The sequence below is a fragment of the Otolemur garnettii genome, unplaced genomic scaffold, assembly GCF_000181295.1.
Source record: "Otolemur garnettii isolate 467f Iridium unplaced genomic scaffold, OtoGar3 scaffold00018, whole genome shotgun sequence".
NCBI lineage: Eukaryota > Metazoa > Chordata > Mammalia > Primates > Galagidae > Otolemur > Otolemur garnettii.
Genome location: NW_003852413.1, coordinates 5,885,398 through 5,900,732, shown reverse-complemented (window position 1 = coordinate 5,900,732; position 15,335 = coordinate 5,885,398). Strand labels below are relative to the sequence as shown.

The following is a 15,335-nucleotide window of genomic DNA, read 5'->3' as shown; positions in this document are numbered from 1 at the left end:
GTTGTTTGGCAGGCCCAGGCTGGATTTGAACCCGCCAGCTCTGGAGTATGTGGCTGGCACCTTAGCCACTTAAGCTACAGGCGCCAAGCCCTGGTCTCTTTTCTGACCCTTGTACACCCTGTCCCTGGGTGAACTACTAGTTCAACCTGGAGCCCTCCCCCACAGTAAGTCCAACGTTTATCTTCCCTTTCAAAACTTCTCTCATTTGGTAGCCCAAGCTGTGATCCTTGCCCTTTTACCTTGTGGTGTGTATTTGGTTATCACCTTTATGGGCAATATTGCCCCATCTCAGCCTTACAAGCTTCCCTCACAGGGGATGCACCTCCCACTGCCTTGGTGTTCCCAGTGCCTTCTCCAGCTGGAATGTAAGCCTGTCCCCTGCCACCGGAGGGCGTACTGGCTCCTGCCACAGTCTCTACTCTCAACCTTCTAGTTGCAACAAATCGATCCCTTGGGCAGGCACAAGCCAGACTGCCCAGAAGGTCTTAGGCATAGCCTTGTGGTTACCCACAAGGTCTCCAAGCCCCATCTCTCTCCTTAATCTAGTGTTGGGGCCAAGGAGGGCAGGTCAATATTTTCTTTTGTATTTTTTTTTCTTTTTCTTTCTTTTTTTTTTTTTCGAGACAGAATTTCACTATGTTGCCCTTGGTAGAGTGCCCTGATGTCACAGCTCACAGCAACTTCAAACTCCTGGGCTGAAGTGATTCTCTTGCCTCAGCCTCCCAAGTAGCTGGGACTACAGGTGTCCGCCACAATGCCCAGCTATTTTTAGAGATAAGGTCTCACTCTGGCTCAGGCTGGTCTGGAACCTGTGAACTCAGGCAATCTACCTGCCTCAACCTCCCAAGTGCTGGGATTACAGGCGTGAGCCACTGCGCCTGGCTTCCTGCCTGGGTTTAGAGGCTCTAGGGCAGAGCTGAATCTGGTCTGATGGTGGTGGCACTTCCTTCTCTCCCTCTTGCTCCTTGGATTCCTGCCTCACCTCAGGTGTACCCTTGGACAGGTTTGGGCCCCTGCTTCCTGTACACAGCCAGGCACAGGCTGGGACCTGGAAGGGGAGCTGACTTAGCTGCAGTTGCCTGAAGAGACCTGGGTGACTCAGGGCCGGACTAGAATGAACTCTTTGTCTCAGGTTCCAGGACTGTCCAGAACTGGCTTAAGGATTGGGAGGCAGTAGCTTCATGCAGTTCTGGGTTAGAGGGCAGCCGCTTTGGAGCTTGGGGCCTTCCCCTGGGACCTGGGGGGAGTTCCTCTTGCTACCCTCATTGCACCCAACTCTAGTCTCTTTCCTCCTCCTTCCTCCCAGCAACTCCTACAGTATGACCCCAGCCAGCGGATCTCAGCCAAGGCCGCCCTGGCCCACCCATACTTCTCATCCTCGGATCCCTCCCCCGCCTCCAGCCAGTGTGTGCTGGAGCGTTACTGCCGTTAAGAACAGGAAGTCCCACCCAGCTACCTCCCCACCTGTTCCCAAGGGAGAGAGCAAATCTGGGGAGAGCAAAGCTCTAAGGAATTTGGTATCAGCCAGCAGAGGGCTGAGTGTGGGTTTGTCTTGCCCACAGGTTAGAGAGTTCCTGTGTTGTTCGTTGGGTTTCATGGTGCTTTTTCAAAATAGAGGCACAGATGCTCTAGGCATGAGGGGGTACGTTAGAGATCGATCCCCTGGCACTGGAACAGCAGATGCAATGTTGATAGCAGGGGCCTGCTATGCTTTTTACCTGCAGGGGCTGCAGCCACAGAGCCAGACCCCAGGAAGGGGTGCCCCCTGCTGGTCTCTTTGGATTTAAAATGTTTGGGGGAAAGAGTTGAGTTCCCAAGTCAAACTGGAGGGAGAGAGCAGAGGTGAGGGTGTGTGTGGCTGTTCTAAGGACTTATCACCTAAGATATGCTTATGTTGTTTTGCTTTTGGCTTGACAGAAAATAAACATGACACCTTTCTGAGTTCTCTGGCGTTCTGCTTATGGACACATGGGCTTGACAAGGGGGACCGAAGCCTGGAGACAGTCCTGGCCTAAACCTAGACAGTGGGGAAACTGGGAGGGGCAGGCAGGGAAAGGCAAGGCTGTTCCTGATCTCTTCTTGTAACTCACCCGACCACATCCCTGCCCAGATTCCAAGGAACCACAGCCCTCTGAGAGCACCATTTTCCAGGCAGGCATGTTGGGCATGTCCACTCCCCACCTGCTGAAGGGCCCACACAGTGCTGTCACACCCCAGACAGATGGATCCTGTGTCCTCAAATGTGAACAAGACAGCACTGAGAGAATTCATTTATTGGATTACTGGGTGGGGGAGGGAGGAGGAAAACCAGAGCTGCTGCTCTCCCGGTCCTGGGATGGGTCAGGCACCAAGGTTGGGTGGGGAAGGCCAACACCACAAATGGCGAAGTAGTAATAAAATAATAAAACAGCGGTCTAGCAGAGGGAATACCCACTGTCTGGGATTAGGCCGCTCTGTAGGTGAGGGGTATATGCATCCAACCTGCCTCAACACACGCTGCCCCAGCTGCGAGGCTGGCGTCAGCGCAGGGAGCGTGGGATGGTGGGGGAGGCCGAGCGGTAGCAGCAGCGGTACCCCTCCAGTGCTGCTGGAAGGAGCAGCAGGCCGCTCACAGGGTCTTTTCGGCAGCGACCCATGGCTTCCTTATAGCTCATCCGTTCCTTGGAGATGGGATCTGTCAAATCCTTCTCGTAGCTGGACTCATCCTGCAGGAGCTGGGCGAGTTCCTCGCTGATCATTCTGGAGTGCAGAGCCTGTGGAACAGGGATGCGGCCTGTTCTCTTGGGGTCGATGAGCCCCCCCGTCAGGTGCTGCGCCTGCAGGTGCGGGAGCACACTCTCCAGGGGCATCCAGCCCTTCTGCACAGCCTCGCCCACTGACAGCCTCTTCTTGGTGACTGGGTCCTCAATGCCGGTGAAGGCCTTCTGGGCATTGAGCAGCCTCTGCGTGGCAGTGTTGTCAATCAGGCCCCTCTCAGTGGCCTTATGCACAGAGAAGCGCTCACGGCTCAGAAGGTCCACGATGCCCCCTGTGGCCGCCTGTGCCTCCAGCAGCTTCTGCCCAGTGATGGGGTCCAGCATGTTTTTGGCCACGGCTGTCTTGATGCTGCACTTGTTGTCTGTAGTTGTGTCATACACCCCAGCGATGGGGAAGCTGTCATCACTGAGGCCAAGAGTGAAGCCGGGAGAGAAGAAACAGGAGGTTTGGGAGGCTGGGGAGGTGAGCGGAGACTTGGAGATGATGGAGCCGATGGAGAGCGAGGAGGAGGGCTTGGTCTCCCCAGCCACCAGCAGGGCGAACTCGGAGATGGGCAGATGGCCATCCCTGTACAGGTGGTACTCCTCCTTGGAGATGCGCCGGCAGCGGAGGGCAGCCTCAATGGAGTACTGCTTCCCACTCTTGCGGTCCAGGAGCACAGATTCCTCCCCACAAGGGCCTGAGGTGGTGACCTCCTCCCAGTCACACTCCAGCTCCTGCAGCTGGAGATACTGGTCTCGGTCAATGATGCCCCTCTTGTAGGCCTCATATGGGGACATGTCCTTCCCCGTGTCAGGTTCCAGGATGGAGATCTTGGTGGAAAGGTTGGTCTCCCGCGTCTGAGTCTCCTGGCTGAGCTCCTCCCGGCTCACCTTGGCATGGAGATCCCGGAGGGTCCGCTCCTTCTCGTAGATCTGGTCCTTCTCATGAAGGATGGCCGCCTCGAGCCGCGAGAGTGCTTGGCCCTGCTCGGCCGCCTTCTGCTGCTCCATCTCCGTCTTCTGGCTGAGCAGCTTTGACTCCTCCTGCAGCTGCAGTGCCTGCTGCTGCTTCTGTCTCTCCAGCGTCTGCAGCTCTTGCTGCAGCCGTCCGTGCTCCTGGCCCACCTGGTCCCGGGCCTTCTGCAGTTCAGCCTCCTCCCGGGACCAGGTCCTCCCCAGGGCCTCTGCCCTCTCGATCCGGTCCCGCAGATGCCGCAGGGCCTCCTCCTGGGCCTGCCGGGCCCTGCGCTCCCTGGTGAGCAGCTCCCACAGGCGGGACCTCTCGTCCTCTAGCACCCGGTCCTTCTGCACCCGGATCACCTCCTTGTAGATGGTCTTCTCCTGTGACTTGGCCTTCTGGAGGACGTCGATCTTGACCTGCAAGTTCTTGCACTTCCGATGCAGCTCAGATACCCGGCCCTTCTCCTGGTCCAGGTCCCACCGCAGGGCTTCTGTGGACTTCTCCAGGTCTGGGTCCTTCTCCAGTTTGACTACTTCCTCCATGATGATCTTCTCCTGCACCGCAGGCGGCCGCTTCTCTAGCTCTTGGATCCTCAGGCTCAGCTGCCGCAGTTCCCTTTCCGCCGCCAGCTTCTTGCCACGGTCCTCACCAAAGCTGAGCATCCCCTCTTTCTCCTCCACGCCAGCCCGCAGCTGCTGCACCTCCAGCTCTAGCTGCCGCCTCCGGGCCACCTCCTCGTCCAGGCTGTGACCCAGCCGGCTGTGCTCCTCGTGCAGCTTTGGGTCCTTCTGGGTGACCACCACCTCCTGCACTACCACCTTTTCCTCAGGCTTCCTGCGCTCCAGCAGCAGGTACCTGCTCTGCAGCTCGTGCACTGCGTCCTCGGCTGCCCGCCGCCTCTGGGCCGCCTCCCGCACCTCCTGGCGGAGCCGCTCGGCCTCCTTCTCCAGGAGCGGGTCCTTCTCGCGCCGCACCACCTCCTTGCTCACTGTCTTGGTCTCCACCTTTGCCCGCTCCCGCTTCCACTCATCGCGTTCACCCTGCAGCCGGATGAGCTGCTCCTGGGAGCGCCCATGGGTGTTGACCAGCTCATTGAGCTGGGCCTTCAGGCGGTCGACCTCACGCAGCACCTCCGGGCTCCTCTCGTGCCTCACCACCTCCTGGGTCACCTCCTTGTACTCCACCATGGGCTTCTGTGCTCGCAGGCCCTCCAGCTCAGGCAGCAGCCGCTCCACCTCCTTCTCCACGCCACTCCTGCGGCCAGCAGCCTCCTGCAGCTGGGTGCGAAGTCGTGCAATCTCCTGCTCCGTCTCAGGGTCCACATGGAAGACCTCATGGACACGCTCCTGGAGCTGTACCTTGGGCTTCTGAGTCTGTACCATGCTGTATTTGCTGCGCAGCTCTCTCAGCTCCCCTGCCAGCATCATGTTCCTCTTCCTCTCCTCCTCCAGGAGATTCCTGAGTCTGGAAGACTCTTGGAGAAGGCCTGGGTCCTGCTCCACCTTCCTTACTTCCTTCACAATGACCTTGGGCTCTACCGAGCTGATGGCCCGCTCCACGTCTTCAATGCGGGCCTGCAGCTTGGCCACAGCCTCCTCTGCTCCCTTCCTCTTCGCAGCATCCTCCTCGATCTGCAGCCTCAGAGCCTGGGCTGCCTTGACCATTTCCAGATCCTTTTCCACCTTGACCACTTCTTTCACCACAATCTTCTCCTTCACGTCCGCCTCCCTCTGCTCAAGGGCCAGTAGCTCCTTCTTCAGCTCTTCCACCTGGGCCACAATGACAGCATCCTCCCCTCGGACCTGCTGGATCCTGCTGCTGAGCTGGGCCGCCTGGCTGTCCAAGCTGGGGTCCCTCTCTATTTGCGTGACCTCCTTGGTCAGCAGGTGAGGCTGCTTGGTCTTCCTCTCACTCTCCAGCTGGACAACCTTCTGCGCTGCCGCCTCCAGGTCTGCCTGCAGGCTGGCCCGCCTCTTGCCCTCCTCCTCCAGCTGGGCCTTCAGCTTGGACAGGCTGCTCTCCAGCTCGGGGTCCCTGTAGAACTCCACCACTTCCTTCTCCTCCAGCCTCTCCAGCGGCCGCTGGGTCTTCAGCTGTAGCAACTGGCTCCTCTGCATCTCCAGCTCATGCTGCACCTGGGCCACCCGCTTCCTCTCCTCCTCCAGCTGGGACTTCAGGACCTCTGACTCCCTCCCTGCTTGAGCTGGGTCCTCAGACCCCTGCCCTGCACCATGGGTTGCCTGGATGTCCTCACTGAGCTCCTTCTGCAGAGTGACAGGAAGAAGGAGAGCAGGGGTGAGAGGAGGAAAGACATGAGCTTCTTCCTGTACCCCATCCCCAAGACCAAGAGACCCCTGGCTGGCTCCTCAGCCTTTCTGGTAGGTCCTGGGAGATGGAGCTGAACACCTGAGATGCTTAGATGCAGGACTTTGAGGGGCCCCAGTCAGTGCTGTGAAGGCAGGACACAGGGCAGTGTACAGGTCAGCTCTAGAAAGTGCAGATAGGATAGGCACTCCCTTCCTTTCTGTACCTTTCCCCCTTTCCTTTCCACTCAGGCTCCCAGAGATGGGCTCATACTCCTATGAGGGATGCTGGACTATGGCCAAGGGTGGTAGAAAAGCTGGCAGGCCACAAAGATCCTAGAGAGCTGGCTCCTGGTCCACCAGGGACGGACTCCCAGGTGACCTGTTGCCATTGTGTCTGGGTCCAAGGCTGAAGATTCTGGGGGATTTTCTCTGTTCTCTAGAGTTAATGGTCCTGTCCCATCATCAGACTGCCTAATGGCCAAGCTGTGACTGCACTGAACAGCATCTCCAGGGCCTAGCTCTGGGATTGGTACCAGGCTGTTACAGCCACTGGGGAGAAAACTGTGGGAGGCAGGGAGCTGCACCCACCTCGAGCTGCTGAGCCTGCCCAGGGGCTGTAAGAAAAGGAGGAAGGGAGGACAGTCTGACCACTGGGTGGGGGGAATGAAGTGCATGTTCAGCTATCAAGGGAACAGAGTTGGTGTCATCTCTGTACCTTCTCCAGCATCTTTCTAGCAAACTCCAGCTGGTGCAGCTGCTGCTGGTGGGCCGCTGCAGCCTCAGTATAGGCCTTTGCAAGGTCCTTCTCCTGGAAGAGCAAAGGGAGGAAGAGTCAGCCTTGGAGTCTGCAGAGCTGGTGCTGGTGCTGGACACTGAGCCCCACCAGGTCCTGTCTCACCTGGGCCTGGATGCTCTCCTGCAGGGGAGCCACTCGGGGTCTCTTGGGAGCTGACACTGCCAGTGTGGGCTCCAGGGAGCAGCGGTAGGTGTCTGCCTGCAGCTCATAGTCCTAAGCAGGGAGGAAAGGACAGCAGGCTGGAAGTCAGTGGGGAAAGCCACTCGTAGGGGAACAGGAATGGGAGAGAGGTGGGGAGGATAAAGAAGGACAAACTGAAGTGAAACTGGCTTACTTGGAGAGCTGCCTGCAAGTCCTGGGAGAGCCGGGACATCGTGGCCCTGTCCTGCTCTCGGCTTTTGATCTCTTTCATCAGCCTCTGCCAGGGAAGAATCAAGAGTTGGGAGGTGGCCAAGTGTGGTGGCTCACCCATGCAATCCCAGCACTCTGGGAGGCCAAGGCGGGAGGATCACTGGAGGCCAAGAGTTTGAGAACAGCCTGAGCAAAACTGAGACCCCGTCTCTACTAAAAATAGAAAAATCAGCCAGGCGTAGTGGTGCATGCCTATAGTCTCACTACTTAGGACGGTGAGGCAGGACGATTGCTTTAGCCTTGGAGTTAGAGGTTTCAGTGAGCTGTGATGATGCCGCTATACTCTAGCCTGGGAGTGGGAGGCCAGGAAATGCCACCACTCACCTTGGCTCTTCTCCAACCTGTACCTCTAGGGCCACAAGTCAGCCAGATCATGCCCACCAGAGACAGGAAGGGCCATATGGGAGTCCCTCCTCTTCCTAGCTTCACTCTCTCTGCTTAAAAATATACTGATGTTCTGACTCCAGTGAGGTTTTGTTTGTTTAAGTACAATTTTTTAAATTTAAGAATTGGAAAGAATAGGCTCGGTGCCCATAGCACACTGGTTACGGTGCCAGCCACATACACTGAGACTGGCAGGTTCAAACCCAGCCTGGGCCAGCTAAACAACAATGACAACTGCAACAAAAAAAATAGCCGGGTGTTGTGGCAGGAGCCTATGGTCCCAGCTACTTTGGGAGGCTGAGGCAAGAGAATCCCTTGAGCCCAGGAGTTTGAAGTTGCTGTGAGCTGTGACACCATGGTATTCTACCCAGGGTGACAGCTTAAGACTCTGTCTCAAAGAAACAAACAAAAGTAGTTGTTGCTAATAAAAAAAAAAAAGAATTGGAAAGAATAATTGGTATCTGTGAAAGAAAATCCAATTTAAGGGGTGGCGCCTGTGGTGCAGTTAGTAGGGCTCTGACCCCATATGCCACGGGTGGCGGGTTCAAACCTGACCCTGGCCAAACTGCAACAAAAAATAGCCGGATGTTGTGGCAGGTTCCTATAGTCCCAGCTACTCGGGAGGCTAAGGCAAGAGAATCGTCTAAACCCAAGAGCTGGAGGTTGCAATGAGCTGTGCCGCCACAGCACTCTACCAAGGGCAACAAAGTGAGACTCTGTCTCTAAATAAATAATAATAATAATAACTCCTACACTCAAGCAATCCTTTCTCCTCAGCCTCCCCAAATGCCAAGACAACAGGTATGAAGTGCTGTGCCTGGCTTCCATTTAAAATACTTAAATAGGGCGGCACCTGTGGCTCAGTAAGTAGGGTGCCAGCCCCATATACAGAGGGTGGTGGGTTTGAACCCGGCCCCAGCCAAACTGCAACAAAAAATAGCCAAGCATTGTGGTGGGCACCTTTAAGTCTCAGTTACTTGGGAGGCTGAGGCAAGAGAATCACCTAAGCCAAAGAGCTAAAGGTTGCTGTGAGCTGTCATGCCACGGCACTCTACCAAGGGTGACAAAACAAGACTGTCTCTAAAAAAATAATAATAATAAAATAAAATACTTAAATATATCTGGGCATTTTGGCACGTCCTGTAGTCCCAGCCACTTGGGAGGCTAAGGCCAGAGGATCACTTTAGCCCATGAATTTGAGGTTGCTGTGAGCTGTGACACCACGATACTCTACCCAAGGTGAATGAGTGAGACTCTGTCTCACAAACAAACAAACAAATATCTTAAGCATTTCTGTATGTAAAAGAAGAATAGAATAATTACTCCATTAAGTTACTCAGGATGGCCGGTTCTTCCAAGAGCACGGACAGTAAGCCCTGCCCACCGCAGTAAAGAGGCTGAGGGCTTCTAACCTTGCCAAACCACTACAAAAGCAAACTACGGTGAGTGATCACAACTACCTAAGGAAAAACATCAAACACTGTGAATTTGCATGTCATCTTGCAATGACATGCTTATCTTTTCTGCATCGTGCTAATTTCCGTGTATGTGCTGCCGCAGCAAGCCTGACTCCAGTTTACTTGGCCTGCGGAGGAGCCCTAGACTGGGGTATTTTAAAAGCTCCTTGGGAGATCCTAATCTGCAGCCAGGGCTGTGAATTTCTGTCCTCGGACTCTTCCTTCCTTATGTCACCCCCTACATCTCCCCACATGTTCTTATTTTCTCCACAGTCCCAGGCCCATCTTTGCTCTTCTTGGGGAGGCATCCTCAGTGCACGACTCCCTCCCATGAACCTCCCTGGCACCCCTAGGCTGTGTTGGCCCCCCATGCTCAGCATGACCCAGCTGACCTCATTTCTTCTCCCCAAATGTGGTCCGTTCCCTCAGGTGGGGGCACCCCCTCTTCCCCTGCTCCCTCCAAGCAGTTCACCCAACGCTGCCATCTCTGTCTCTCTGAGATATCTCTCAACTGCCCACCTCTTTCCACATCCTATGGGCCTTCCCTGTAGCCCAAGCCACCACTGTCTCTCACGGGATTTCTACCCTCGCTCCTCACGAGCCTTCTTGTTTTATTCCCATCCTCTGGGCCATCCTCCAATTGTAAGCAGAGCCAGCTTCTAGATGCCAGTTTAGGGGTGCCCACCTTCTACCCTGGCTACAGGGTAGAGTCCAGCCTCCTTCTCGGGCTGGGCAGGACCTGCGTGGTCTTCTCCTCATCTGGTCCCCTTGCCTGAGATCCCCCCCCCCTTGTCCCTTGACTGCCATGCGTGCTTGGGACGTTTCACCCCCTCCCCTAGCCACTCCCCCATCTACCTTCCAATCTCAGCTTTTGTGGAGGATCCTTCCACTCCATTTGCCCAAAACTCCATGGGAGTTCCACAGGCACACCCTTGGGGAGCTAGTTCTCTATCCTGCTTCCTGACTGCGAGCTGCCTGGGGCAGCACTACCCTGGCCCCAGTTCATGCGGCAGGGGTTTGGCAAGTGTGAGGAAGACATAGCAGTAGTTGGAATTCTCAGACTCTGTGGCCTGAGCGCAAATCCCATAGCCCACCTCAGAGATGGGCTGGCCGTTTCCATGGACAAAGTGGTACATTTCAAGTGGAGATCAGGAAGAGGGGTGACCTAAAGCCTCGGTGGCCTCTCAGAATGCTTTTGAGCCTTGGCCGCTAGGGGGCCTCATGTGCACAGGCAGCTGTCTATGTGGGGAGGTGGCCAGGGAGGTGGCTATTGCTTTAGGCCCCAGGTCAGGTCACCCGCAGCCCAGCCCCTCACCTTCTCTGCCTGCAGCTTATAGGTGATCTGGCTGGGCCCATCACTGGGCCGCACCTGGTTGCGGGGGAGGTGCTCCAGCCAGGAGCTCAGGTTGTCCCTGCAGTTTTTGAACTGCTGGTAGGTGAGGCAGGCGTCCTGCACAACCTTCTCCCTGCAGGAAGATGAGGCCCAGAACATGGTGAGAGCTGCCCTCTGGGGACAGGCAAGGGATGCATGGAGGAGGCTGGGGGGAGCCTCCTCCCTGGGACAGGTCAGGAAGCCTGGGTGACCTGCCCTGCAGATCCCCTACTCTCTGACCCTGTGCTGGGGATACAGAGATGGAAGTGTCTAGGCTCTGCCAGGCCTACCTGGCACTGTTCTCCCATTTTAGAGGTGGGGCCACAGAGCCTCAGAGTGGGAAAATCACCACTCCAAGGTAACATGGCTTGCAGGCAGCAATGCCCAGGCTCCACCCAGCTCATGCCATGTGCCCTGAGGGTCTTCTCACCGCAGGTCCAGCTGGTCCCCCACGGCATGGTAGCGGTCAGTGAGGGCCCGCACCTGGCGCTGCTGGCGTGGCAGGTCTTGGCAGAACTCCTGGAAGTTGTTCTGCAGTACAGCGCATGCGTGCTCTGTGGCCTTCAGCTGGCGGTGCAGCCCCAGAACACAGGCCTGCTGTCCCAGCAGTTCCCTCCGTTGGAGCTAGGGACAGGGGACACAGCACCATGTACCCTCATGGTGTGGTGAGACATAGGTTCACCCCACTCACCCACCCCCAAATTTCTCAGCCAGGCTGTCCCCTTCCTGCCAGGAGGCCCTCACCAGCCCCTCACCTGCAGCTCGTTGGCTCTCTCCTGTAGCGCCCTCGGGTCATCAGGGATGGGGGCTTCCTGTGCCAGGACGGACTCGAAGCCTTGGATGACCCTGTCCGAGTCCTGGATTTGCCGCTCCAGACCCAGGGCAGCCTTGGCTCTGCCACGGAGGGGAAGAGGTTAGGTTCAGGGTCAGACAGCCCCTCGTCTGCAGCCTGCTGCCCTGCCCAGGGCCCCAAGCACTCACTTCTCCCCATAGAGGTTGCACAGAACATGCACGTCGCTGTACTTGTTCTTGACACTGTTAAGGGCCACAGGTAGCTGCAGGGCAGCAGGGCCCATGGGCCGTGCTGACAGAAATGCCTCGCACTCCTGCTGGGCTGCCTCCTTCTCAGCTCCCAGTTTCTGTAGGCGCTGGGCTGTACCCTGAAGAAGGGGTGGAGTCAGGTCGCTGGGCTGTGGGCTCTGCCCAGGTCTCCTGTGAGGTCAACCTCACTGTGCACAGGAAGGCAGGGGAGTGTGGTGGGTATGTGCTTGGGCACAGTCAGGGAACCTGGTACAGTCCTGGCCCTACTAGTCCCCATGTGGCTCACCTAGGGCAGGTCAACTTCTCTGACCCTCAGTCTCTTCATCTACATGAGACTGATGGGGGTATGACTGATGAAAGGATGACACCATCCCTAGGCTCAACATTGCCTCCTGTCATCTTCACCTTGTCCTCTCACAACAGCTGCAGGTCCCCTGATCCTGTCCCTCCAGGTTCAGAGAACCAAAGCCCTGGCTCTGTCCCCCGGGGATTATTGCTGCCATTCCCCCATCATTCAGATACTCCTCCATCCCATAGGTTAACGTGTAGTGCCAAGTCTGTGCCAAGTGCCACCTGCCAGCTAGTCTGACCAAGCTTCCTGGGGCCCCCCAACACCATGATGCGCCAGATGCTGTACCTTCAAAACCCAAGGACTTACGTGGGTTTGACAGCCTCCACGGTCAGTCGCTCTGGAAACCACCATGCCCCACAAGGCAGCCAGTGACTTACTGATATGTGGTAGAGAGGGCAGCCCCCACCATAGCTCTAGGAGCTTCCAGGAGCTGAGGCCTTGGCTAAGACAGCACAGCAACTCACACCCCCTGCCCCCTCCCTTCCACAGACGTCTCCTCAAGAGACCCCCTAAGAATGCTGGCACACTTTTCTCCATTTCAGAGTTGCCTCTGAGCCCCTGACCTTGCTGCTGTCCCACTCTGGGAGCCCCTCCAGCCTTGCCTGGACCTCTGCCCTAGCTGACTACTGCCTCCTCATGTCTATAGAACATTGTGGAGAGAAAGTAACATGTTGCCCAAGAATGTGAACAACGTGATTTAAAGTTTTTAGAGCCAAACCAGCTTAGAAAGGTAGCCCAGACTGCTGCCACCAGGTGTGGGGAAGGGCAGACTTCACATGGAGCACTTTCAGGGGTGTTGAGTCCCGTGGCAGAAAACTTGTTCTCCTCTTATGATGTTTGCACAACCCTGCAACCTCTCCAGCAAGGATCCCCCATCAAACCAGGAGGAATTGCTCCTAAAATACCCCAGTCTTCAGCCAGGCACGATGGCTCACACTTGTAATCCCAGCACTCCCGGAGGCTGAGGAAGGCTAATCACCTGAGCTCACAAATTTGAGATCAGCCTGAGCTAGAGCAAGACCTTTGTCTCTAAAAATGTAGCCAGCCATTGTGATGGACACCTGCAGTCCCAGCTACTCAGGAAGCTGAGGCAAGAGAATCACTTGAACCCAAGTGTTTGAGGTTGCTGTGAGCACTCTTCCAAGGGTGACAAAGTAAGATTCTGTCTCAGAAAAGAAAAGAAAAAAAAAAAAATAGACCCCAGGCTTCCTTGCAACTCTCAGGACCTCAGCCAGAACAGCTCCTGGGTGTGAGTCCTTTATACTAGTCCTGCTAGAACCTTCCCCAGCATTACCACACTTTATCCTCCATCAGGCAACCAAACAAGTTGGGTATTATTATGCCCGGTTTGGGGAGGAGACAGGACGAGAACCAGTCTATCTGAGCCTGGACTGTCCACACCCCTCCTACACCTTGGGTCTTGGCAGCTGTTCCTTGGCTTGCATCACCTCCCTAAAGAGTGTGTGCCCTCAGGGCAGAGCCCTGCCCACTGCTCACCCACCTCCTGGTTGTGGATGCGACCCTCCAGGTCCTCCAGTGGGGAAGTGCGGCTCATTGGGGTCCGGGCCCATGCCAGCACCTGCTTCTCTATCTGCTCCAGGTCCCCATCCAGCTGGGTCATCTGTGTCAGGAGCTTCTGAGCCTGTGGGTTGGCCGGCGCTGAGCCAGCTGGAGCTAGGGGCAGAGGGTGCAGGTGAGGGCCCAGGGCCTATCTCCTGTCTATACATGAGTGTCCACAGAGGGTCCTGTGGGGGGCATGGTTGGAAGGGGATGGGCAGCTTGGAAGGGGATGGGCAGGGCCTAATAGGAACAGCTTCTGAGTAGATATCCCTAACTCCAGGGTCATTCCCACCCCATCACAGCCCCACTGGCAGTGGCCAAAGTAGTATTCTGCCCTTTCTATCCCAACAGCTACCCCCTTTCCCAGCCAGCCCTTGATACCCTGCTGGCCAGGCCGTATGGGCTCCCTGGCACTGGCCTTCAGGCAGTTCTGGACTGTGAGCAGTTTCTGCTTCAGGGTCTGAAGCTCTGAGGCCAGCCTGGAACAAGGAGGATATCAGACGAGGATGTCCCTCCTCTCTCTCCCTCCCCTACCCCAGCAGACATGGCTCCAGGTGAAGTCCGGGCTTAAGTCAGGGGTCTGCCAGGCCTTGGACACCACAAAGCCTAGTCTGGCCCACAGCCTGTCTCCTGCCCTAGCCAGGCTCACCTGGAGGCCCTGGCCACAGCTTCAGGGTCTGGGGCTGGGATGCAGAAGCAGGCGGCTGGGGCACTCTTGGTCTCCCCGCTAGGGCCCTGCACAGCCCAAGTGTGTGGGTCAGTGTTGTCCACCAGTGAATACCGCTCACCACGAAGCAGCTGCACCTGGGGGACAGATGGGGAGTGAGCCATGCAGGCTCAGGACAGGGGCCAAGGCCAAAATAGGGTAAGGGCTGGGGACAGGGACAGATCAGAGGACAGGCCTGGGTCAGGGGATGGAGTCCAGCAGAGGCAGGCACAGAAGTGGCTGGTGCTGGAGCAGGGGTGCGATTGCCCAGGGCCAGGGGATGGGGACAGACGGGTGGAACAAGCAGGGTTCGTACTTCTCCTGAGTCCCAGTCACAGATGCTGTCCACTTGAAGGGGTTGCTGGGGTGGGGTTCTGCGCTGTGGCAGAGGGGCCACCTCCTGGCTGAGCCGCTGCAGGTCTCCAATGACCTTCTCGGTGACCCCCAGTTGCTTCTCCTCTGCCTGCTGGGGACCCATGCAGGGGATGCTCAGGTCAGGCTGCACTGGAAACCAGCCCCCTCCCCCCATCCTCCAGGAAGGTCAGGTTCTGGCCTTCATGGAGGCAAGTCCTAAGTCAATAAAATAAAAGGAGCCCTCCCCCCAAGAGCCCAGGATCCTATGATCTGCTCGTTGTGGGGTGGGGGTAGTAGGGGCTCAAGCTTTCACAGGCTGCCCTTGTCACGTTACAGATGAAAAAAATGAGGTCCAGAGAGGGGATGTGGTTGCTGGTTACTGGCCAGCCTCCTTCTGCTGGAGCAGACCCCCTCCCCTGCCGCCCAGGCTGGGGTAAGGAGGTATGAGGCCCAGAAAGTCGGCAGGCCTAATTCCCAGGAGTAGCCTTCAGGTGGCCTGGTGGGGTTGTCTCACCTCTAGCTGTCGCAGCAGCTCTGTGGGGGCACCAGGGAGGCTCCCAGGGGCAGGGCTGTACTTGCTGTCCAAGTTGGAGTTGAGCTTCGCCAAGGTCTGGCTGACAGAGTCGGCCTCTTCCTGGAACTAAGGTTGCTGGGTGGTCAAGGGCAGAGCCGGGGGCAACCTGCTGCCCACTGATCCTGCAAACTAGCTAAACCCAAACCAGTTAAAACAGTCCAGCTGGCTCGGCGCCTGTGGCTCAAGCGGCTAAGGCACCAGCCACATACACCTAAGGTGGCGGGTTCGAATCCTGCCCGGCCCGCCAAACAACAATGTCATGTATGAGGACAAAGTACATTATCAGACATGCAAGAACTCAGAAAATCTACACATCTTGTATG

At 56.8% G+C, this 15,335-nt stretch overlaps 2 protein-coding genes across 5 annotated transcripts in view; one reads left to right on the top strand and one right to left on the bottom strand.

Moving 5' to 3' along the window:
- Positions 1-1,944, top strand: part of CDK3 (cyclin dependent kinase 3) — a 4,999-nt gene extending 3,055 nt beyond the window's left edge. For both annotated transcript variants that reach the window (XM_003786577.3, XM_023511284.1), the window contains exon 8: positions 1,307-1,944. In XM_003786577.3, the coding sequence (XP_003786625.3) occupies positions 1,307-1,432 (126 nt within the window). In that variant the 3' untranslated portion in view covers positions 1,433-1,944. The remainder of the gene's footprint in view (positions 1-1,306) is intronic.
- Positions 1,945-2,259: 315 nt separating this feature from the next.
- The window catches only part of EVPL (envoplakin), a 20,161-nt gene continuing 7,085 nt past the window's right edge, over positions 2,260-15,335 (bottom strand). Inside the window, exons 10-22 of one of the 3 annotated variants that reach the window (XM_003786114.3) lie at positions 14,953-15,078; positions 14,401-14,547; positions 14,028-14,182; positions 13,697-13,857; positions 13,320-13,492; positions 11,407-11,585; positions 11,181-11,319; positions 10,856-11,049; positions 10,369-10,519; positions 7,136-7,219; positions 6,904-7,014; positions 6,721-6,813; positions 2,260-5,963 (exon numbers count right to left, since the gene is read on the bottom strand). In XM_003786114.3, the coding sequence (XP_003786162.1) occupies positions 2,520-5,963; positions 6,721-6,813; positions 6,904-7,014; positions 7,136-7,219; positions 10,369-10,519; positions 10,856-11,049; positions 11,181-11,319; positions 11,407-11,585; positions 13,320-13,492; positions 13,697-13,857; positions 14,028-14,182; positions 14,401-14,547; positions 14,953-15,078 (5,157 nt within the window). In that variant the 3' untranslated portion in view covers positions 2,260-2,519. Of the gene's footprint in view, positions 5,964-6,720; positions 6,814-6,903; positions 7,015-7,135; positions 7,220-10,368; positions 10,520-10,855; positions 11,050-11,180; positions 11,320-11,406; positions 11,586-13,319; positions 13,527-13,696; positions 13,858-14,027; positions 14,183-14,400; positions 14,548-14,952; positions 15,079-15,335 lie in introns of all 3 variants that reach the window. The other 2 variants (XM_012803151.1, XM_023511073.1) reach the window with 2 other exon arrangements.